This window comes from Protomyctophum parallelum (genome assembly GCF_964188405.1).
Source record: "Protomyctophum parallelum genome assembly, chromosome: 16".
In the NCBI taxonomy this organism is placed as follows: Eukaryota; Metazoa; Chordata; class Actinopteri; order Myctophiformes; family Myctophidae; genus Protomyctophum; species Protomyctophum parallelum.
Window position 1 is genome coordinate 15,352,614 of NC_139711.1, and position 24,973 is coordinate 15,377,586.

General features: G+C 42.0%; 1 protein-coding gene across 2 annotated transcripts in view; it reads right to left on the reverse strand.

Moving 5' to 3' along the window:
* Positions 1-24,973, reverse strand: part of pigg (phosphatidylinositol glycan anchor biosynthesis class G (EMM blood group)) — a 91,904-nt gene that overhangs the window by 54,871 nt on the left and 12,060 nt on the right. The window contains exons 4-8 of one of the 2 annotated variants that reach the window (XM_083786067.1): positions 24,094-24,282; positions 20,423-20,561; positions 18,251-18,463; positions 12,597-12,811; positions 11,598-11,882 (exon numbers count right to left, since the gene is read on the reverse strand). In XM_083786067.1, the coding sequence (XP_083642193.1) occupies positions 11,598-11,882; positions 12,597-12,811; positions 18,251-18,463; positions 20,423-20,561; positions 24,094-24,282 (1,041 nt within the window). Of the gene's footprint in view, positions 1-11,597; positions 11,883-12,596; positions 12,815-18,250; positions 18,464-20,422; positions 20,562-24,093; positions 24,283-24,973 lie in introns of both variants that reach the window. The other variant, XM_083786066.1, reaches the window with a different exon arrangement.

Consider the following 24,973-nt stretch of genomic DNA (forward strand, 5'->3'; position numbering starts at 1 on the left):
AATGCCAGCTACAATTCAATAGGACAAGCCAAAAAAATGCCTTTTAGTCCACTTTAAACTGAAAGGTAATAGGTGATGGGTCACCCAGGGCAGAACAGCTCCTCTGTCATCTGATTGGCAGATGAGTATTGAAAGGTGGGATAAGAGACAAAGGCCAAAAAGGATAATCCCCATGGAACAAGCCACGGGGCAACTGGCCTCATCACTATATTATAGGTATAAGACAAGACCAGGTGGTTCCCCATGGATTGTGCGTCCTGCAACTGTGAGTGGGATTTTGCTTTCGGGGCAGAAAAAGTGGCGCAAGGAGCCAAGGGAATGCAAGCCAAGGGAAATCTGAATCCCCACCCATCCCCTTTTTGTCTCCACCAGGCCGAAGGCATGTGGGGAGAGTATGTTTTGCACTCCGTCCGTCCGCGTGTCCGTCCGTCCGTCCGTCCGTCCGTCCGTGTGTCCGTCCGTGTGTCCGTGAACAGCTCATCTCGGCCACCGTTAACCCGGTCGATGCCATATTTTGCACACACACTCCCTGGATGCCAACCATGAACCTCTGCCCCAAACTTTCCAGAACGGCCTGTTATAGCGCCACCAGGAGGCCGCTTTGTGCAAAACAAGTTTTTGCACAGTACACCTACAGATTTTGTCCAAACATCACGCAAATTGGTACACAGTCTCTCTAGAGCCATTCAACAAAACGGGTCTTTCAGATTTATCAGACTCCATCCTGATTGGTTAAGATTGGCTTTCAAAGTCCACAGGAGTGCTCAGTTTCAAACAAAATGCTGCAAATCATGAACACATCGCGTGATTTCCCTGAAATTGTGCACCCACATTCCCACTAGGCCGAGGACGAAATTCCACATGAACAATTTCAACTCAGCCTCAAGGTGGCGCTATAACTGGCCGAAAAGTGTTTTTACCTCTAACTGCACGGATCTGTGGATAACCTGGTGGAGACCTGTGCCCGGAAGGGCACTTTTTCTAGTTCCCCCTATTTAGCTCCTCTATGATGATTTCCTGTTTTTGGCTATAAGTGTATATTTGTACGTGTTATGATGAATTGAACATGGTGGACCCTATTGTACACAAGTGTAATGCTTTATGGTGTCGTCCACAGTTAACAGTTTTGTATTGAGTGGTGCTTGAAATGTACTGTAATTCTCCAAACTGTTAAAACATTCTTCAATCAATCAATCAGTTAAATATTTTGTAACTATACTATACTATATACTATTTAGCAATAAGTCACACATTTCTCGTTTTGCTGTACCTTCATCATATAAGAGCCTGCATGATCCTAGAGGAAAATGCATTTACATGCCTGAAGTTTATTGAGACCATCATTGAATGACAAGATTCCAGATCCCTTTAAAGATAACATGATTTGTATCATTATTATTTTCTTTTTGTACTGGTTTGCCAATGACTTGTGTGAAATCATGTGGTTAGTAATGGCAATACTAATAAGTTTTCAAATAAATGTAGTGCAGTAAAAGTAAAGTATTGTACTTAAGTACAGTACTTATGCGGTCAAGTAAGTGAAGTATAGACAATTTGAGGTGTAATACTGAAGGATAAAGTCAGCAGTCTAGGAGAATGACAATCATTCTTAAATTACACATAATCGCATGACAGTGTCAGTCACTGAAACTAGCCGATCTACAAGCTGCTAACACCACGTGGCTACAGCAGCTATGTGATGCATTGTGAGCTTATAGATGTAGATTGGCTATATTTATGTATAAATCAAGCTTTAATTAATTCTGATGTGCAACCTACATTTCACTCCAGTGTAAGAGGGCTGTTCACCAAGCACTAAAACTATAAGTAGGGCTTGGCAATGAACCGAAAATCTATCAGAACCGACATTTGGAACATCGTGCTGACTTAATCTTTGCTCACGTCGGTAAATTCGGTTAATGATTTTCCCTAATGCATGTGTTCGTGAAATGTCCCCAACATGACATCGTGTCGAGAGTTATCCATCTATAAATGTACGATGGGTGTGTGTGTTTCCTCCTCAAATCTCAAGAACCCTCTGACCTATCGACTTCAAACTTGTCTTGAGCCAAGTGCAGTAGGTAGTAGGCAGAGGTTCAGCTGTGGCATTCAGGGAGTGTGTGTGCAGAGTATGGCTACGATCAAGCCAACGGTGCCGGAGATTAGCTGTCCACAGACACACAAGGACGGACACACACACACACGCAGACGGACGAACGGAGCAGACACACGGACGGACACGGACGGACACACACACACACACACGGTGCAAAACATACTCTCTCCCCATGCCTTCGGCCTGGTGGAGACAACAATAGTTACAGTACTGACTAAATATCATATGATTTTAGTTGACTAAATCTACAGTTAATTGTGTCGACAAAAATGTATTTTGACGGGTCTTGATGGTGTTGTAATGCCTGATTTTACTTGGTTCCATCTAAGCATCTTGTCTTGTAGATCTGTTATTTTCACACCCAAGCACAACCAAACATAAAATGACTAGTCCCTCGGCCCTCGCTAACATTTTAGTCTATTTTTTATTTGTTGACGAAATTGTCAGCATATTTACCGGTAGTCATAGTTTTAGTCATCATGGCAACATTTTTTTATTTAGTTTGTTAGTGAATATTTTTTGTGGGGAGGATGGCCCATAACCGATTAACCACAGCATGAACTAGAACTGCACTCTGTCGAGTGCATACTTGCTTGTTGCACACTAGTAGGCCATAAATGGCCAACTAGTGCGCAAGCAGAGCGCGCAAGTACTTTCGACCGCTGTAAACTGACAAATCTCAGTATCCAATTTACAATTTAGGCATTTAGCAGACGCATTTAGCAGACGCTCTTAATCCAGACCTGTGAAGGAACGTTTGAAATGTATAATTATTAGATGTAACTATTTGCTACCTACCTACTTTATGCATATAAACACCTAGTATTATTAAGTATGGTTCATGTTTCTATCTATATAAGAAATACACTTTTATCGATGTAGATATATTCTGGATCCCTTTTTAGTTTTTTAAAGAAAAATAAATCATTGATATGTGATGAAAAAAAAGGTATATGAACTGAATTAAAATATATGTATACATATACATATACTATATAGAGTATGTAGTTGTAAGTTGATTAGCGGTATACTGTGGTTAAACCGTGCCAGCCAACCCGCCACTTGATGCTTATGCAAATAAAACAGCGGATTTGTGCCTGGTTTGCTGGGACCAGATTACATAAATGACCATATTTCTTACATCATCATTGAGAGCTAGTCATACATATACACACCATGTACTCTGGTCCCAGCAAATCAGGCACAATTTGCTATTTTATTTTACTGATTATGTATATAGTATACGTATGACTAGCTCTAAATGATGACGTAAGACATACGTATACATATACTATATAGAGTATGTAGTTGTAAGTTGATTAGCGGTATACTGTGGTTACTTTGCGCCAAAAACCGTGACAGCCAACCCGCCATTTGATGCGTATGCAAATAAAACAGCAGATTTGTGCCTGGTTTGCTGGGACCAGATTACATAAATGACCATATTTCTTACGTCATCATTGAGAGCTAGTCATACAATATACACACCACGTACTCTGGTCCCAGCAGATCAGGCACAATTTGCTATTTTATTTTACTGATTATGTATATAGTATACGTATGACTAGCTCTAAATGATGACGTAAGACATACGTATACATATACATATACTATATAGTATAGAGTATGTAGTTGTAAGTTGATTAGTGGTATACTGTGGTTACTTTGCGCCAAAAACCGTGACAGCCAACCCGCCATTTGATGCGTATGCAAATAAAACAGCAGATTTGTGCCTGGTTTGCTGGGACCAGATTACATAAATGACCATATTTCTTACGTCATCATTGAGAGCTAGTCATACATATACACACCACGTACTCTGGTCCCAGCAGACCAGGCACAATTTGCTATTTTATTTTACTGATTATGTATATAGTATACGTATGACTAGCTCTAAATGATGACGTAAGACATATGGTCATTTATGTGATCTGGTCCCAGCAAACCAGGCACAGATTTGCTGTTTTTTTTGCATACACATCAAATGGCGGGTTGGCTGTCACGGTGAACGAAGACCGGGCGAAATTATTACTTGCGCGCTCTGCTTGCGCAAGTAATTATTCTGTATGCATAGTGCATCCAAATGCAGGGCCTATACCTAACCATAGCCATTTCTACCTCAGGACAATGACATAAAAACAACACTTATAGCAGACATTTCTCCCTCCCTCACTCTTATTGACAAATCAGTATGACAATGAACAATAAGCTTTACAGTATAGCTTATAGTAGCTAGTTATAGTAGTTCTATATTTACTTATTGCACATGATGTGAATTAGGCAGCTGAGCAGGTGTTGAGTGTTTTGGTGTTGTAGTATAGACTAGAGTAAGTGGCTCTCAACCTTTTTTTCCCCACCTCCCCAGAAGGAGTGAGTGCATTCTCCGGCAGCGGCAGCAGCCACGGCACTGCCGCCAATTGCCGGCAACAGCCGGAACAGCCGGCACCTCCCGGCACATGCCGGCACCTCCCGGCACATGCCGGCACCTCCCGGCACATGCCGGCACCTCCCGGCACATGCCGCCCCGCCACAGTCTTTGGGGGTCTCAAGGTTCGGGGACCCCCCCGGGACCCCCCAGGTACCCCCAAATGGTAACTGTCCTTTTTCAACCGTTTTGGACGGGGGTGCGCTCGTTGTGATTGTGTCGCCCCAATTGGCGGCAGTGCCGTGGCTGCTGCCACTGCCGGAGAATGCACTCGCTGTCTCTCCACCAAGTACAACCTCAAAAAATATTTGGCTCTCACGTACAACCATTATGACTTAGGTTAAAGTGAAACCTTAGGTTAAAGTTGAACCTCCAGTCACTAGAAGTTCTCCACTCAGGTAAAAGGTTTGGCCTCCATGGAAAATAGTATCTCACACAAGTTGAATGTGAAGAGAGAGAAGAACAGAGGGACAGGAGGAGACCTTCCTCTGCCAAACACTGTTATTTGGGGAACATGTCAACTCTGCTTAAAGGAATAATACGAGAATACTTTCCAACTTGGAATTACGTTTTAATATAAACTAGGGCACGGACTGTTGCGAATGCAGTTATTCAACAACCGATGTACTGTACCCGTTGTCAGAGTAATTAGTACAGTAGCCATTATCATAGTACATTGGCCAGTCTATGCACATCATGCATTCGGAACGCATGCCCCTTCAGTTATGCAATACCCATTGTACTCATTGTCAGAGTACTACTTAGTGCTATTATAGTACTTGGAGACCAATCTATGATGTCAGCATTACAGAAATTTGGATTTACAGTTCTGGATAAACGATTATACGACTGACTACTTCGCACTCCACTGCCTAGTTGGGACCGATAAACAGTTTGAAGTCAATTGGTCGCCTGGTTCTCGAGATATGCAATCCATCCATTGCAAGGATCAAATCTTGACTGGGGCAGTGACCTTAAAAAGTCACAATTTCCCTTTAAAGGACAACTTTACTTTTTTTCAACCAAGGTTCATGTTTTAGGTTGTTATTAGAGAAAGTAAAAGATGATGCTGTTTTTGACAGCATCATCAGTAAATAATAAAAAAATAAATCGCTATAATATTTTGTAAAGAAATACATATTTAACCACATGCTCGAATGCCCCCGCCCCCCTGTCAAAAACAGCTAAAATCCCTAAAACGAAAGAAAACAGCAAATGAAAGAAAATTAACACTCATCTGTTGTATGCTTGCAATGTTTGGTTGTTGTAAGTGGCAATAACATAATATCTAAATTAGATGTAAATATTATCTACAGTAAGTAGATAAAATAAAGGTGTGTTTGCACTCAGTGCTGAGTTTGCATGTGAGCCAAGGTCACTGTATTCTAAGGGTGGTTATATAATGTAGGGATATGTAGGCTACTGTATAAAGAGCTTAATCATCCCGAGTAACATTCCATCTCCTAGAGCACTGTGTGTGTGTGTGTGTGTGTGTGTGTGTGTGTGTGTGTGTGTGTGTGTGTGTGTGTGTGTGTGTTAAAAAAAAAAGCATCATGCATTAAGGTGATTATAATTACTGTAATTAAGATAGATTATATTTTTGGGCTTTTTCTGCCTGTATTGGATAGTGTACTGTACAGTATGGTGACAGGAAATGGGGAGACAGATGGAGGGTGACACGCGGTGTGTGTGTGTGTGTGTGTGTGTGTGTGTGTGTGTGTGTGTGTGTGTGTGTGTGTGTGTGTGTGTGTGTGTGTGTGTGTGTGTGTGTGTGTGTGTGTGCGCGCGCGTGTACGTGTACGTGCACAGATAAATGTGACACCTAGCACTACTAAGCAGAATGTAAGTAGTTTGTCTTATGACAGAGATATGAGTTTTAATTAGGCTAGTCTGTGAATGCAGTACCCAGTGTTTAATTTTGTGGTGTAAACCTTTTTTTGGCTTCCCCTATTACCCCAACCTCTCTCCCCCAATACATTTTGATACTTGATTCATGCTGTAGTCACCATGTAAAGAAACATTTATTTTAATTTATTTGACCTTTCCCATGGTTTTTAATTAAATATAATGAATTTAGTTAATTACATTTGTATTTGTTATTTTGGAGTTTATACATACATGTCACATGAATGCTCATTTATTTGTAGGGTGTAGTATGTATAAATAATATATATTTATAATATTATATACTTATGGTCGTTTACTCAAATTCAAGTATTTAAAATAAATGGACCACATTTACAGATGCCGTTTCCTGACTTCCACTGAGGTGAACTTCTCCAGGACCATAGCTCCATTAAAGCATTCTGTTTCTGTTCCTTAACTGCTGACCAGAGATTCCTTTGTTTCAGCAAAGAAATTATCTTTCTCCGAGCAGTTTGCTATTGGTAAGTCCAGATACATGTGAAAACACATTGATTAATTTTTGCCAAACCACTCCAAACAAATAGCCACTGCTATTTATAAATAACCTAGTGAAGATTTACCGATTTGTGAATTCATTTTCGTTAAAGTTGATGTTCTTACCCCTATCTGCCCCGGGATGACAATTAGGCCCCAAGCAGCAGTCTAGTTTGCCTATGCCTAGATCCAGCCCTGACAACAAGGTCACAAGTAGAGCGATCCGTCACATCTTCTACTTTATATGTTGATATGAATCACCTGGACAGGAGGCATTTCTCTGTGACTCGCTGGCATGTTCAAGTTCAAGTATGGTACACCCATAGACTACTACAGGCTCCAAACAGAACCGGCTCATTACAGGATTATTGTGTTTGTATGGTTTGAGTACAAAACACGAATCATTCTCTCAATTACATACCCCATGAAACCCTGAATTCATGGAGATTTCTTTATTTTTTTTAATCACATTCCTAAACCAATAATTTGAAGACCTCTGCCGGTCATCAAGGAGGCACTTTTATTTAAGTTGGCATGGTACAGACTACAGAATGTTGTTGTATTTGTCTTGAATAGCTGTTTCGGTTTTCCTTTTCTGAAAGTGAATCCCAATGTGTGTGTCTTTAAAAAAAAAGCATCATGCATTAAGGTGATTATAATTACTGTAATTAAGATAGATTATATTTTTGGGCTTTTTATGCCTGTATTGGATAGTGTACTGTACAGTATGGTGACAGGAAATGGGGAGACAGATGGAGGGTGACACGCGGGAAAGGTCGTCAGGATCGGGTGTCGAACACGCGACACGCCGTCAGGCTGGCTTGGCAGCCTAGGTGCCCGGACCGCTACACTAGCCGCCCGGTCCAAATTAAGATAGATTAGATGGAACTAAAATGCAGTATAGGGAGAATAGGAAACCCCAAATCCCAAGGCACACAGCCTCGGTACAGTTTGGGAACCACAGCTGGAGGTAAGCATTTTTCACGGCGTTCACAAAAAAACTCCTCAAACTAAATTTAAACAAGAGCTTAGCTAGTCTATTTTACAGTTAAAAAAACCCCCAAAAAACAGGAGAATGCCGGTACAAGCAGCAGGATAGAGGCAAGAAAGTCAGGTGGAGCTGCAGGACCTGAGGGCTTATAATGGTTTAGTGTGTGATTTTTTTGAGTGGTGCAACCACTCCCTTACCGAGCTACTGTACGTGTGAGGGTGGGTGGCTGTGTCTGAGCACGAAAACAGCATAGTTGTTTTTCACCACCTGTGCGCAACACACACAAACACACATATTAACTGTATATATGGTGATTTTGGGTGTGCCAGTACAGTACAGTGAAGTACAGTAGAGGGTACAGTACAGGGACCCCCACACGGTAACTGTCATTTCTCAACCTTTCGAGCACTGGCCGGCTGGAATCGGGCCGGCACCCTGGGTGCGTTCCTGTGGGTCTGGAACCCCCACCACACCGAGTTGCACCATTCACTTCACACGGGTGTGATTCTTTAACTCAATGCGGATTGTTTAACCCATTTTGACCTGAGATCAGATTCTAAAAATGTCTGTTTGAAAATGACAGTTTTCTGAAAAAGCTATGTTTCTATGTCAGTCGTTCTTCGATTTTTCAAAAATAGCAGACCTACAAGCTCGTAGCGCGCCACTCGGTGGCGCGCTATGAGCTTGTAGATCTGCTATTTTTTCAATAGCTAAAGCACAACGTAATGCTAACACCAAAAGGGGTTCCCGAGGCCCAGGCCGTAGCGTAACGGTCTGGGCACCGGACTGGTGATCCAGTCGCGGTGTGCCGCGGGTTCGACTCCCGGACCCGACACGGCCTTTACCGCATGTCATCCCCCCATCTCTCTCCCGTTTCCTGTCAGCCTACTTTCTATCCCTTAAAAAATCAATAAAGGCGTAAGCCGCAAAAAAATACCTTTAAAAAAAAAAAAAAAAGGGGTTCCCGCGCAAAATGGCTTAACTCATGTCTTCTAACATGTTGAACATGACAGTTTAGATTGAAACGAGTGGACTAATATGCGCCATCACCTCAGAGACGGTCTTTAACGCACTGAAACGCAGAGCACAAAATCTGTGTGTAAAATAGCGGCGCACCCTGATGGCGACAGACCACACCTCATTCACACGCTATTATCTCTGAATCTACGGTGCTGTCCATGGTTTTGATCAGAACAGCAATGTTCTGTCCTAATTTCTGACTTAACCAAGTATCTCGTTTGGAATATTAACGCTTAAAGAGTGATCAGACAAGATATCGCGAGGTAGTAATGGAACATTTCACCTCCCGGTTTTCAGTGGGAAATGGAAGGTGGGGCTTTTCAGAGATTTTACTCATCTGCTGGGCACTCTAGCGCCTTTATTTTGAAAAATTCCAGGGCAAAAGTGTTAAGACTAACACTAACTGAGGTGCACACATTAATGCAAGTGCAAATTTAAAACGAGGAAACAGCTGTCCCTGGTAATGTTAAAACAAAGTATATGCCCTTGGAACGAACACACGCTTTATCTTGATTGTTCCTTATTAGTATTCCTTTAATGGCATTTTATCATAATTACGTTACACTTGTTCATTAGACTGTATCGTTAATTGTTATTGTTGTGTCGTGTCATGTTGTGCTCTGTTAGGACAGTTTTGCAGACCTTGCAGCACCAGCATTTTTCTGCCTTGACTTCAACCAGAACATAATACAGCATAATGAAGCATGGACAAGCCTAAGTGCAGTCAATCAACAACAGCTTGCTTATATAGAAGAGCAGATGTATCATGATTGGTCCACAGTAGCTTGTAATCCATACACCAATCAGCAGCCACTAGTATATGAGAGGCTATCTGGATGATTGGTCCACACACAGTGATTGAAATCCATGAACCTGTCAGGCTAACAGATGGGAGGATTGCTGGATATTATACATCTGGTTAAGCCGTAATGGCAAAGGACACATTACACACACCAGATACCAGGTGACATGAAATAGAACATAAAGTGGATCAGCTGCTATACAATCAGTCAATATCGTGAAGTAATCTTGAATTGTTGCTACAACACGTCTTGTCACTTAACAAGCATCACATAACATGCCATTATGTGTTATGGATTTTAAAGTTCCCTCTTGGGCATTCTTCTCCACGTGAAAATGACAAAGCACCCCATCCAATAAAACAGAGAGAGAGAGAGACAGACAGAGACAGATAGGCAGAGAGAGACAGACAGAGACAGACAGGCAGAGACAGACAGGCAGAGAGAGACAGACAGACGGAGACATATAGAGACAGACAGGCAGAGAGAGACAGACAGAGACAGACAGACAGAGAAAGGCAGGCAGAGAGAGGGGGTTACACACCAGCATTCCGAAGCCGGCTAGCAGCACTATGAAAGTGGGAAATAAGGTCATTGGCATTCAGCAGACCACACTCACTAATGTCTGGGTAAGAAAAGTCTACACAAAAGGTGAGAGCCACATAGACTTCCCTGTGGATAAAGTGTGACCCTCTGCTTTCAGGCTACAGATACAGGCTAATGATCTGACCTATTCCACAGGCTGTAAACTCCTCCACGTACCTGTAAAAGATAAAACCCTACATCCCATATTTCTCTTAATAATATTCTGCATTTAAAGCCGGGAAAGGGTCTGGCATTTTAGATCTTAGCTACTGTAAATAGGCTACTGTGTATAGCAACAAAAGTTTTGTTTTAAAGAAAACTAGTAGAATTTAGAAGGCATTTTGTTGCTGTCACAGGGAAATATTAAAGTGTTAAATATTCAACCATAGTTTAACCATTATACTCCCTTGTTATTCCCCAGTATGTTTCATTTTCTTTCAATACTCATACCGGGCCAGTGAATATATTATTTCACACATTTTATTTGGCAGTGTTTGGAATAAGCTCAGGCTCGCACAAGTTATTGTGCTTTGTTTTATGTTGCTCATTCTGATCATGATTTATTTCTGTCAGTTTTGACGTGGGCTTTGGAAGCGATGCTTGCCACAATAAATCTGTGAAGCCACACTAAAGACATGATCTGTATCTAAAAGGTTTCATTTTGTGTATAGCAACAAAAATAGCAACAAAAGTTTTGTTTTAAAGAAAACTAGTAGAATTTAGAAGGCATTTTGTTGCTGTCACAGGGAAACCAGCGATTTTCATAAATTAACGCCCTACTTGATCATACTACAGCATCACACAAAAGCATCAAAAGTAGCAGATCCACAAGCTCTAAAAGCGTTGCGAAGAGACGTGTTAAGAGCTTACCGATCTGCTACTTTCGCTGTATTTTTATTTGAGATCTGGAGTAACATGTTTCCACCAGGTCTCAGGTCTTAATGGGTTAAGTTGTGTTGATATGTTGATCTAATGTGTGTGTCGAATGCACATGTTTTCTGTAGCTATTCGTTATTTCTGTAGTAGCAAAGTTTACTTTTGGAGTAATCAAGACTGCTTGAATAGCTCACTCACATTTTCTCTTATAAACAGTAAATCACCACGACATTTTTAAAACCACGTCTTCTCTGATGGTCATTCGCAAGGCTGTGTAATACATTTATTCATACGAATAGATCTACGAGGTGCATAAATAATGTGTTCAAATAGGTCCCAGTGTGTGTGTACACGTGTGTGTGTGTGTGTGTGTGTGTGACTTACCTTGCCCAGAATCTTCAGTCCCTGTGGAAGTCGTCGTGTTGCCATAGAGACCAGGATACAGAACATTGCTGATGAGAAGGCAACGGCAGCAAAGACCAGACCCCAGGAGAGGCTACAGAAGTAGCAGGAGCTTTCGGCAGATGTGCACACCAGGACGTGCACCGAGGCAAGTAGCAGGCACATGAGGTAGAAAGGCAGGGAGAGCAGCGCAGAGAGGACGGGGATGTCCACTTCTGCCGCACCGCTCAGGGCCTCGGGCATAGCCAGCAGTAGGACCAAGAGGAGCTGACATTCAAAGAGGAAGAGAGAGAAATACACGGGAGAGAGACAGAATGTGAATTTATAAGAGTCCTTAACTCCCTGCTTAACATTTTGTTCACTGCAGTGCAACTGATGACAGGTTCAAGTTCGGAACACGGACAGTAGTAGGCTGACAGGAAATGGGGGAGTGACATGCAGTAAAGGCCGTCGGGATCGGGAGTCGAACCCACGGCACACTGCCAGACTGGACTACCGGCCAAGGTGCCTGGACCGCTGAGCCACGGCCCAGGCCTTCGGAACACATTTTAATGAATAAAACACAATCATAAGTATAGTACAAGATAGCTAACACATTATGCAGTGGTTGGAGGTGGTCCAACAGCATTTACTGTACCAATTGCTTGAAAAAGCTATTCAAAAATGTGTTTAACAAGGCTGTCCCGTAGGCTCAGATTGGCAAAAAGGACAGCAGTTGGCTGTATCTAGCTCAAAATTACCATCTTGTTTCTGGTTCATTGCCCGTTTACTCACAACTCTTTTTTCCCTTTTTTTTGTCAAAAAGAAAAGTCTTAAAACACCATAAAACCATAAATTATCACTTCAGTGTTACACTGAAGTGATAATTTCACTTCAGTGAAAATCACGTAGGGGCACCCACGGGGGTCCCAAGTTAACCCACAGGTCGAGAACCACTGGCTAACAATAGGTTAAGCGGTTTTCAAAATGCATTCTTCTCACCTGGAAAACGAAGACCATGCCAGCGATCATGGAGTACATGTCGTATTTGCCCAGCTGCTTGCTGAGGGCAGCACTCATGGCGGCCAGGGCCTCCATGTACTGCTTCAGAACCTTTTTGCCCATGTTGGTCAGCACCTCAGAGGTGTTTCCCTCCAGGTAAAGTTTCATCCAATTTCCATGGGATTTCTCTGCCACACGGAACTGCTCAAAGCCTGCTTCTGTGAATGAAGATAGAAGATGGATTGGCATCGGCACTGATGGTATTTTTTGAGTGGTGTTTAGCCAGAATAGCAGATCTACAAGCTGTGAGCTTGTTTGTTTCTGCTAAAATTTTCCCCACTATAACGATGCTTGGGGGGTTGAAGGGGTTAATCCTGACATCCTCATTTTGGCCATCATGTCATTATAGGCAGAAATGTTCATTTTTGGAGATTTTTTTAAGCCGACAGATGATGTCAGCTTGTAGATTAACCTCTACTCATGTAGCATGTATCTATTTCTGTTATTTTTTAACAACCAGAGATTTGGGCTGCCATGTGACCCTCACATCTAGAGTTTGTTTCACTACGTGGCCCTCACACCTACGTTGCACCGCCAATCCGACTGACATGCCCACGTGACATAGTCACATGAATTGTGGTGAAAAAACATCCAAATACTAGGCGACAGAAGTGACACGCTATCTACAATCCTTTCCCTGTTCTAATGGGTTAAATGGGAATTCCCAAGCTGCCACCATTAACACAATCAGTCCCGGGATTCCCCGGATGAGAAGTAAGTAATTAAGCACTTAGTATATCCATCAGATCAAAACCATAACCCATTCAGGACGGGAACCCCTTTTGGTGTTTTAAGCATTATGTTATACTTTAGCTATTGAAAAATAGCAGAAAAATAGCAAATACAAGCTCATAGCACGGCACCGAGAGCTTGTAGATTTTGAAAAATCATGAAAATGAAGCACAAATCTTTGAATATATATTCTTCAAACGTTTTTAACTCAAATGTTTGCTTCCGGGGGTCCCTGGAACAACATATTTTGAGATGGGGGTCCATGGCCAAATGCAGATAATTCTGGGGGTCCTCGACATGAAAAAGGATGAGCACCACCGATATAGAAACATAGGTTTTTCAGAAAACAGAATTTTTTAATCGACCAAATAGTTAACCTAAAAGGGTTAACTATTCAGCAACATAAACTATATGAATGTAAATAGAATGCACACATACTGTATATGCCAACAGATTTAACAAGCCAAGCACTAGACGTACAGTACAGTTGAATCGTTTCTCTTTCGCTTCATCACAATGAAACATAATCACATTGCTATGGAAACAAAAGACCGAAATAGACGTGTTGGCAGAAAAACATGCTAGTTACAAGCAAGTTATTTCTAGAATCAAATAAAGTTTGAAAAAGTGGAAGTGGAAAAAGTTATTATTATTATTTATTATTTATTTATAGCTAGAAGGTCCTGGGGTCGATTCCCGCTGTGGACGCTGTGGGCGCTGGGGGCGTGTTCTCTCCTCCGCGTCATCAGTGCCCATACCCGAGGAGGGGTTGGCGAAAGGGCCTTTCTGTGTGGAGTTTGCATGTTCTCCCCGTGTCCACTAGGGTAGGTACCCTCACAAAAAACATTTGTAAACATAGTAATCCTGGACACTAAACTACCTCCCCCTGGCCAGCCGGGGCGCCTGATGGAGGGGAAAGGAACTGGTTGGAATAACGTGTTCCTTCCACACACTACGTCCGGCCGGGGAAACTCTCCCCTGTCACAATGCCTCTGGGTTGGCCGAGCGCTCCAACAACCGCAATGGGCTCTATGCGCACACAGAATACTGTAACTCTTCCAACTTCCGGGCTCTGTTCCATTTAGTGTACAGTGGTTCTCAAACTTTTTAATTTCAAGGACCCCCCTAACTCTAAGAGTGTACACCCGTACAGGGCCATTTGGAACTCACTCAAGGACACTTTAAGACCCACTGGTGTAGCAGAGTGTTTCCAGTGAGCCAACATGCACGATAGTAGCACTCTGAGGCCTCTTTTAGACGGCGACCATCTCCATATAACACGTCAAAGTCCCGTTGCGTTCTCATTTTTTCTTACCCTTTACACGAGAACGCACACGTTATGCTATAATGTGCTATTATGCTATAATGTCGCTAGGTGGCGCCTGATGGAGGGGAAAGGAACTGGTTGGAATAACGTGTTCCTTCCACGCGCTACGTCCAACCAGGGAAACTAAAGGAGCAACTTGGACACTCAGGCATGAAGGAAGCGTGAGTTCAAGTCCGTTGCTCTCCCCTTGTCCCCCATTTATGGGGACTAGGTTGGTGGAGGGTGTGTAGAGCCCAGGATCACATGATTAGATGATTGACACAGGGGTGAAAAATGGGTTACAAAATCGTGGGATAAAAAATATATAAAAACAATAATAATAATGATTACACTACATTATTAGTATTATTATTACATTACAGCTATTGTAAAGACACACATTATGTTTCTGTGTAAAAATAAGTAATTAAATAACACAGAAACATAATGTGTGTCTTATAGCATCATTTAAATGCTTAATTTGTAGTTTTAAAGGACCACTTCACCACTTTTCAACCTATCTTCATATAATAGGTCCTCACTAATAATCATGATAAAATGGCACGATTTTTTTCTACTCAGTCTGTGTCTCATAGGAGGGCTGTGGGCAAAAACCGTATTCCAGTGACATCATCATTAGGCAGATTATTTTTTAAACAAGATTTCTTTACCCAAATGTTTAGATTTTCATTATTGTGAGAACGATGGCTTCCATTTTCTCATTGCAACTTCTCAGGAATAGAAAGCCTGCAGTTTTTATTAGCTTGTATTCCCCATCGATGATGTCACTGGAAGACGGTTTCTGAACTGCCCACAGCCCTCCTATGAGACACAGACTGAATAGAAAAAAATTGCGCCGTTTTTTCATGATTATTAGTGAGGACCTATTATATGAAGATAGGTTGAAAAGTGGTGAAGTGGTCCTTTAATGTGCAAATTAAACTTTTTTTCAATACTCTGGGCAGCCCAGAGCATGCAGGCAAAGCGCGCCACGGGATGGTATATATTTTATAATACATTAGGCTACATAAACGCTGCTGCCGCGGCTGCCGTCTATCACAAGGCTTTTTATTTACATCATGGTTTTACATTCACCATGGCTGATGAGCAGCACTTTGTAGGCGAGGAGGGAGGCTTGTTCAGGAACTCCATTATATCATAATGATATGGCTCTGCATCAATGTAATAAACATATGTATCATATATCTAAATGACAGCAGCAAACGATACTTTATTTTGACGTTTTATATGAACACCATCCTCGTGTAAATAGCACCTGACTCTGTTTGGCCCATGTTCTTTCCAAAATGGCGTGTATGCATAGAGCCTATTGACCGTGACCGCTGGTGGGAACCCGGCAGTGTTGTTTTACTGTAGGTTGGATAGGGAGTGGATCTATCTAGGAGAGCTGGCATGTATCTTCACAAGCATTGAGCCCCGAGGAATGATTCTAAAATCAGTTTTCTGATAAACCTATGTTGTTGTGACAGTGGTGCTGTCATTTTTTCATGTCATGGACCACCAAAATTATATCGTATTTGGCCGCTGACCCCCATATCAAAATATTTTGTTCCAGGGACCTCCAGAGGCAAAGTTTCGAGGTAAAAATGTTCGCTTTATAAAATATATACATTCTAAGATTTGCACAAATATTCTATCACGGTTTTAAAAAATAGATTTACAAGTTGGACTACAAGTTGTACGCATTAACTAGAGAAAGGTTTATTAGCATATTCAATTACCTAAAACCACCAAAAAATAAATACCTTTACAAAAAATAAATACGCAGCAATTCCATACCCCACTCAACTTATGGATTACATTTCAATAATAAAAGTAATTGAAAACTGCATATCTGAGCCCAAGAAAGCTGGTCAGCAGGCGGATCCATGAATGTATGTATACAGACACTATTTTAGGCCAAAAAAAACAAAACAAAACAAAAAACTACCGGTATATGCCAGATTTCCCACTTCAGCCAAAAAAGCCCCCTTGGCTGCCAGACAATTAGGAGTGAAACTCTGTTTCACTGTCAGTGAAAAGGCGTAAAAGGGGGGAGTAAAAGCTACCATATCTGCAAAAATAAAGCACCAAGTGTAGATTTTAAATGTGACTAGGTATTTCATTTGCAAGACGGATGACATTCTGACTAGTAAATAGTGTGCCTGTGTACAGAAAACATCATGTAAAAATAACCAGGGAGTAGTCAGGTTCAGGTGTACTCCTCCAGGGCTAAGACAGACATTTTGTCCTATTCAACATTTAAACGCATATATTAGGCTCCTTTCTGGTAGTGATTTGTGTTTCCGCAGGCCCTTTTTCACTTGTCATGTTAACGAGTGTGCTCCACAGTATGCGCTAAAGTATGGTACAGTTTCCTCTGGATGCACCGGAGAGGAAGAGTCATAAAATAACCAGAGGAAACAATACAGCCATCTACTGTAGCTGACAGTAGATGGCCAGTTAAACCGGACAGTTAAACTGAACACATCATCAGAACCATGAAGAAATCATTGTCTGTGATATATATTATATATATATATATATATATATATATATATATATATATATATATATATATATATAGCCTTTATTGATCGGGATTCGAACCCGCGACACACATTACAGCCTAGGTGATCTGATAAACACTTTAAGCTAATAGACAAATTCAGCAAGGAATTCGTGGGTGCCCCGGCCCGCGCCCGAAGTTGTCAGGGCACGTACCACATAGGCTCTAAAGACAGTGAGCACCCGCTTCGATTCGCAGTCCGGGTGGACCATTTTGCTGCATGTCACACCCCTAGTCTCTCATAGCAGTGCTAAAAATAAATAAAAAGGAATTCCTCAACGAACAAAATGGTGTGGCTCATAGCCCTGCAGCCTGCTGGGTTTTAACAACAGTGTGGAGAGACCTGGCTTAGCACACAGAAGGTTCTGCTGGCGAGCCTCACCTTATTTGGTATGCAGCCATCAGTGAATCATTCAAGGTCAGTTATGCACTCTGTGTTTTTGGTTTAATTGTGCTCTGAACAGTCTGTGTCTTCTCAGCTGTGAATGCTACCAAACCACCTGCAGCAACTGTTTTGTGTCCGAGTTTAATCCATGGAAAATTCCTTGAAAGATGAGGTCACTTGCAATGTCAGTTCAGAGCGTTGTGGCAATTTAGCTGCACTGATTTGTCAGCTGCCGTATAATTCCTAGGGAAGATGCAGCAGCTGCCCAATCTGTGCATGCTGATTACCCTCACTTGTCCTTTTATCACTCCTCTCACCCAGCAAATAAAGGCTGGGTATGTGATTAAACGTACCTGTATGACTGTTTAATTCATAGGTGATATCTAAGGTCTCTATTTGACAGGCTTCAACATCGTAAGTACATTCCACACTAAACTTTGATCAACCATGGTTCACAAACTGGGAATCTGGACTGCTTTTCCATTGTTGTCGTCACTTCTTACTCTGCTGTACTAAATAAACTGCCAATTACAGGCTCTTGCCAAATGAAATGATTCAGATTCCCTATGACCACATTATGCACAGCCAAACTGCAAACCTACCTTTCTCATACGCTGGTATGCTGTCTTTGAGCAGGCAGCTGAGCTGGTGGCCGTTGAGGTGCAGGAAGCGCAGCTGGTCCCTTAGCGACGTCTCCTCCAGGACGGCGGGGATGACGCGGCCCACACTGTTCTGGGGGATGGGCAGGCCCAGGCCCAGGGCCAGGGTCGGGCTCAGGTCCACCTGCTCCACTGTCCCAGGCTTCTCCATGCCCACTGGAAAATAAATCACACCCGTGTGAACTGAGTGGTGCAACTCCCCTCTCCCCCTGCCTCTCTCTCTCTCTCTCTCTCTCTCTCTAATTAGCAGGCAACAGTGCAACACTCTCTCTCTCTCTCTCTGTTTCTGGCACAACAGCGCCACTTTTGCCCCTACTGGTCTGGTACTCAGACGGACAGTCGGACATTGCTGTTCCTTGGAGTGGTTGCACCACTCAAAAATCAGGAAAACGACAGTGGTGGGGGAAAAAAAGCACTCACATTTTTTGAGGGGTGCTAGCCCCCTCCTTTGTCCAGCTTTGAGGGTGCAAACATTGTCCTAACATTAACATTAAGTGTTAATGTTAGGTGTTTTGTGTAAACAAAAACATTATGTAAACACAAGCATTGAAAGACAAAAGTGAGGAAGCAAATTGTGATTGGCCGGAATGATATGATGTATGATGATAAGTGTGCCCCTCACTTCACACAGGTGTGATTGTTTTTTACTAAATAAAAGTATCAATACTGCGGTATCAAAATGTACTTAAATCGTAGAAAGTATTCATTGTGCAGAATGTCCCATTTCAGAAGATTTCAACGTATAAAAATCACAATCACGAGCTCACAATGCGCCGCATAGCGACGCATTATGAGCTTGTAGATCGACCATTTTCAAATGGCCAAAATGGCAGAAATGTATATAGGGCTGAAGTGGTTAATGTACGTTTTGAAATAATAATCATAATCTACAAAGTAACTAGTAACTAAAGTTTTCAAATAAATGTAGTGGAGTAAAAGTACAATATTTTCTTCTGAGATGCAGGGAAGTAGAAGTACAGAACATTGGAAATACTCCAGTAAAGTAAAAGTACCTAAAGGTTACTTTCCACCAATGGGAAACTAACCAAAGCAAGTTTACATTTAAAAGATCCCGAAATAAAACCCACAATAATGTCAAGTGTCGCTCGACGCAAAAGTATATTCAGCTGAAGTTAACTCATCCTAGTCACAGCCCTGACACACAACATAATTATGTACATAAATAAACCCCACTGGCTCCAAGGCAAGCCATGCCAGCTTTACTGGATTTGGAGAAGGCTAGCCTCCTCGAAATCCCCCTTGGGAAGTGCAATCTCCGGTCACTCCTCCAGCCTACAGTACGGTAACTAGAGAGAGCATTGCAACAGAGAAACAAAGAAGATCTCCATCACTTCGGAATCTGTGAAGGGGATATTACATCATGCAACATTAGGAAAGAGGACTGGGCTGTTAGCGCATGTGCATGCGTGTGTGTACGTGAGTGTGTGTGGAGGGGCGGGGGGGCTCAGTGTTAGCAAAGCTCTCAACTCTGTAGCAACAAATCACTGAACTGTAAATCCTTAATTAACATTGCTGCTCCGAAAATAACTCGCAGCAAGTTATGATCTCAAAAATAGGCAATGACGGAGAAGGGAGCAATTATCATATTCACAAAACCACATTCACCACATTCACTACATGCAGCAACATAACGTTATGATAATGAGCTTCTGTTTGTGGTATAGTACGTTTATGCCAAGATGGCATGCACGGCCTATTAGGTGACAACTTGGTGAGCATGTTCGTCCAGTAAGGATATTACATATTTTGGGCCCACATAAAAAATATGCTAGAGCATAGTAGGAGATTACAAAACTTTAAAACACAATCCTATCCATATTCTTCCATGTAATGTCATGGATCCCACATTATTTACAGCTGCCATTTGAAAGGGAGCCAAGTTTGGATGATCACGATCCTGACTTTCAGTTTAATTGGAAGTAGAATCATGTGTTGTTGGCAGATGCCAGCCCCTTCTTCTGTCATCACATTCTTATTTGCCAGTTCAAAATTCAAATGTAAGTATACAGTACATTAGTGTGTGTTTCATATCTTTACATTTGGTTTAGTCAAGTGAAACACAACATGGTGTGGCCGAGTAAACCGTCGATTTACCTTTTCTCTTGAATGCAGGGCTGATAAGCACAAGAGGAGTGTTGACCTCCGGTTCTGACGAGCCCCCATGGCTGCCTGTCTCTGACATGCCGTGGTCTCCACAGAGCACAAGCAGGTAGGGCAAGGAGCCCTCTGCTTCCTGGGGGCACACAAAACAAGATAATGGTTAACCACATGAACTCTAGCTTCCCACAAGTGGGGTGAATATTCAGCGAAAATACCACTCGCAAAATCTGCTACAGATTAGTGGCTTGCGCCTGGCTATACATTACCAACAAAATACAATTCATATTGTACTGTAGAGTAGATGACAATGTTGCATTTGTATGCGACTTATGGTACAAGGAATAGAGAGTATGACCGGAGATGCAGTCGACTCATTTTCATATTTTGAAATATGGCACCCTTTGAAAATAATTTGGATACCGCTGATGTAGAGGGAAAAGGAAGGGGCCTACTATAGACCCCTGGGGGACTCCGGTCAACTATGTATAAAGGGTTTAAGTGGTTATCTGTACTTGGCAGAACATTGCACAAAACTGGTCGAGAGGCTTGCAACGCTCATTTTGAAAACTAAATTTGCAATGGTTACTTCCAATAATTCACAAAATAGTTTCATTAGACATTTAGATTTGTTTTGTCTTTCATTATGTGGAAGGTGTGCTTCAATAGCACCATAAAAGGAACCAACCAAACTACTGCCTTGGGGAAATACAGTCATGACAAGTGGCACCCGGTATACTTTGACTCTTTTTCCGGCTTAATCATTTGAAGATAGCAAGGCGCAAACAGAGTAACAGACACACAGGGCGAACCGTTTATGGAAGCACTTTGATCAGGTTGGGGAATCTGTGCTGCTCCATAATTCCCTTTCAACTCGACGCATACGAAACTGCCAGCCAGTGGAATTAAATTGACAGCTAGGGTCCTCTCAGTGTAAGAACTATTTTGGCAACATCAGTACAAATGTTAACAAATCTTAACCAAATCTCTGCCACACTCCATTACATGTCCAGCGTGTGAAAAGATAGTAGATAAAGCAAAAACTTTCAATAAACCAAGAGTAAAAGGTTCTGTAGGATACTGTGTAGAAGATAGTCAAAAGGAGAGAGCGAGTGAAGCATACAGGGAGAGAGAGAGAGAAAGAGAGATAGAGTCATTGATCAAATCAAACCCCCAACTGAAAACGGCTAAATAATGCATTAATGTAAGAGGCATGGCTGTAGCGACCCAATCTCCTATAGTGTGTTCATGTGTGGTGATTTACTCAATGTTGGGGTGGAAAAGCAATGGCTATTGCCTGTCCTAGATCTATAGTTTTTTTACCACTTGACTTAATGGCACCAAAGAACAAGTGTGTAAACGCACAAAATAGAGCAGCTAACAATTTTTCCTCAATTGTTTTTAAGCATGAATTGCATTAGGTCCTCCCTCAAGGACCCCTGGGGGTCCCCGGACCCCACTTTGGGAACCACTGATCTACACATCATCTACATCATCTACATCTACATCATCGGTTAAAGCAGTTAATTTTTGGGGGATTTTTGTTGCTGATTTTCCAAAATATTTAACTCAAATAAAGAAATAAAAAGTAATTGAAAAAACACGGCCCCCTCACTTGATCGTATTAGGACAATATCAGTCACCAGAACCAAGGACGGCTTTTTTTAAGTGAAATATCCATTTAAGGCCCCTGACAGATTGAAAGCATCTCTGACTCGTGCATCACTGAAGTGAACATGTGTCAAGTTAATTCAAGTGTGTTTGACGATGACGCAAGCATCTGACACTTTCAATGTGTCTGGCCATTACAGTACTGTATATGCCTCTGCGCTGCATTTTCGAAAAATCTTGAAAGTGTTTAACAAAATGTTGAATGTTGAAATGTTGTGAAAATGTTTAACACAAACCTTGTCTTTTGGGGGTCTGCAAACATTTTCATATGGGCGTCCCTGGCACAAAACATTTTCAGTTGGGGGGAGGGGGGTCTGCGGCCTAATGCATATACCAATGTGGTGGTCCTTGACATCAAAACGTTTGAGAACTACGCACTGAGGCATTTGTAGAATCGGCATTCGGTATCAGGCTTTAATGGGTTTAAAATGAAACGTTTCTTTTAGATTTCAAGGAAGATATTGTGGCAGCCGGCTCTGCAAGTGGAGCAAATTCTTTTCTTAATAAGAGCTGAAACAGGCAAGCGAGGTTCCGCTAAGTGAAGCTTGAGAGCCGTCACTTGAATGCCTTCCTGCTCTCCCTCCCTGCATCGTTCCCTTCAAAAGGCAATTAGTTCAGGTGTGCAGTATAACACGGTGCGTTGCTGTCTGAGATGTATTATACCCCCCCCTCTCTCAAAACTCATTGGGAGCACAGGTTTATCAGAGAAAACAGTGTGTTGAAGACATCCTGCGGGACCCCACTGGGCTGTGTCTATATTTAGGTCACACCGGTGCTGCACACAAGAACCGCAGAAGCTTGCATCAATGATGAGACTGGAGCAATACTTTCAAGCACACTTCATTCAAAGGAGACTCTCTACGAGATGGAACGCCGAAAGCTACGCACCTGCCACTGGCCAGAAAACACCGTTTTGGCAACTACAAGACATATTTTTAACAAGATGCTCTAACGACTAGGGCGCATAGTGAAATACGGTGCTGCTGAAATTTCCACCTATGTGCATTATCTTTTTACAAGTTTTCAAGGAAATATACACTCGGGTACCATTAAAGAATCCCAAAATGTGGTCATTCTTCACCCTTAGAAAAAGCTTAGAGAGTTGGACCATAATAAGGTATTTGGCTGCCAATGCAAATTAAAACTAAACTGCCGCATTCTTTCCAACATATTTTAATGACCAGTTATGAGACCAAACTACACTGTGGGGATGGACCTGTGGGGTCCATCGAGGCCCAATCAGCAGAGCTGGAAAAGACTATGAAGGCATAATTAATATACAATTACTGTAGAATGTTCACTTCTCAGAGTAAACTGAATTATCTGATCATCTCTGCAACGCTAACAAAACTCTTCTGGGAAACTATAGTGATATTATTAAGACGATACAAATATGTGTTTATGCATATTTGTCAGTTAAAGTAATAACACATGCCTGTACTGAAACGGATCGTAACGGCTTAAAGGACCACTTCACCACTTTTCAACCTATCTTCATATACTAGGTCTGCACTAATAATTATGATACATGGCACAATTATTTTCTACTCAGTCTGTCTCTCATTGGAGGGCTCTGGGCAGTTCAGAAACCCGTCCACCAGTGACATCATCGATGGGGAATCCAAGTTAATAGAAACGGCAGGCTTTCTATTCCTGGAAAGTGTCCTTGAGCAAGACTCTGAACCCCCGATGTGCAGGTTGGTGCCTTGCATGGTTTCCCCCACCATCGATGTATGAATGTGTGTGTGAATGAGTGAATGTGATGCACAATCTATGTAAAGCACTTTGGATAAAAGCTCTATATAAATGCACCATTTACCATTTTGTTAGTGCGGACGGTTTCTTAAGACCGTTTACTGTAAGCCTGCACCCGTCCTTGATTCCTTAAACTGTGGTCGGAACCTACAGTTGTAATTTTTAACCGCCTTTTAAACCCCTCAGGAGAATTCTTCACTTTGCAAATTCTATAAAAAGGCACACAGGGAATGAGAAAGCACCTTTAAAATGAGGGAACCATGGATTCTTTTCAGTACATCATCCATTTCCAGTAGTTTGGGCTGGATGAGAGAACTGTGAGGTCCACTAATGTGGCCAATGTGGTCCAGCCCAAGGTAGTGCAGGATCAGTATGTCCCAGTCGTCTCTCTTCAGAGTGCTGTCCAGGTGACGAGTCACATTGTTGTCAACCTACGTGAGGATGAAATACACAAGAGCATGTTAATGCTACAGTGTCCTAAGAGAAGACCTTGATCGATCCCACGAGGAAAATTCAGTTGCCAAAGACAGCACAGCAGTTGAGATACAGATCCTGAGTGTACACATGTAACCAAATGGACCTGTGACACTTTTGTCAAATGGACCTGTGACACCTGTGATGCTTTTTCTATTTTGTGAATGGACCCAAACTAGTGAAAATAGACAATCTACAAGCACACAACCCGTCGCTTCACGCCACGTTGCGAGCTTCTAAATTATTTTACATTTTTTATTCATACATTTTCTTCATGAAAATTAATGTTCGCGGACCGCCATGGTTTGGAGGGATGCACTGCGGTGTGTCTCGCATCTGTTTTTTGTTTTTTTTACCCTTTTTAACTACGGTAGTTTATTTTTCTAATAAAATTGTTTTTTATTAATTTGTTCTGCAAAAGCGCTATATTAATTTGATGTATTATTATTATTATCTGTCGTAAGGAAACACGGAAGACTGTTTACTGTCTTCCGTGGGGGCGTGGAAAAAAAACATCAGCAATTCTAGGCATAATTATGTGCAACATGACAATTGTTTTAAAGTTTTAGTTGTTAACGATAGTTCAACTTAGAGCTGTAATGCTCCATCATCCGTCTGCTCCAATCAGATCTGCGTTACCTTGTCCGC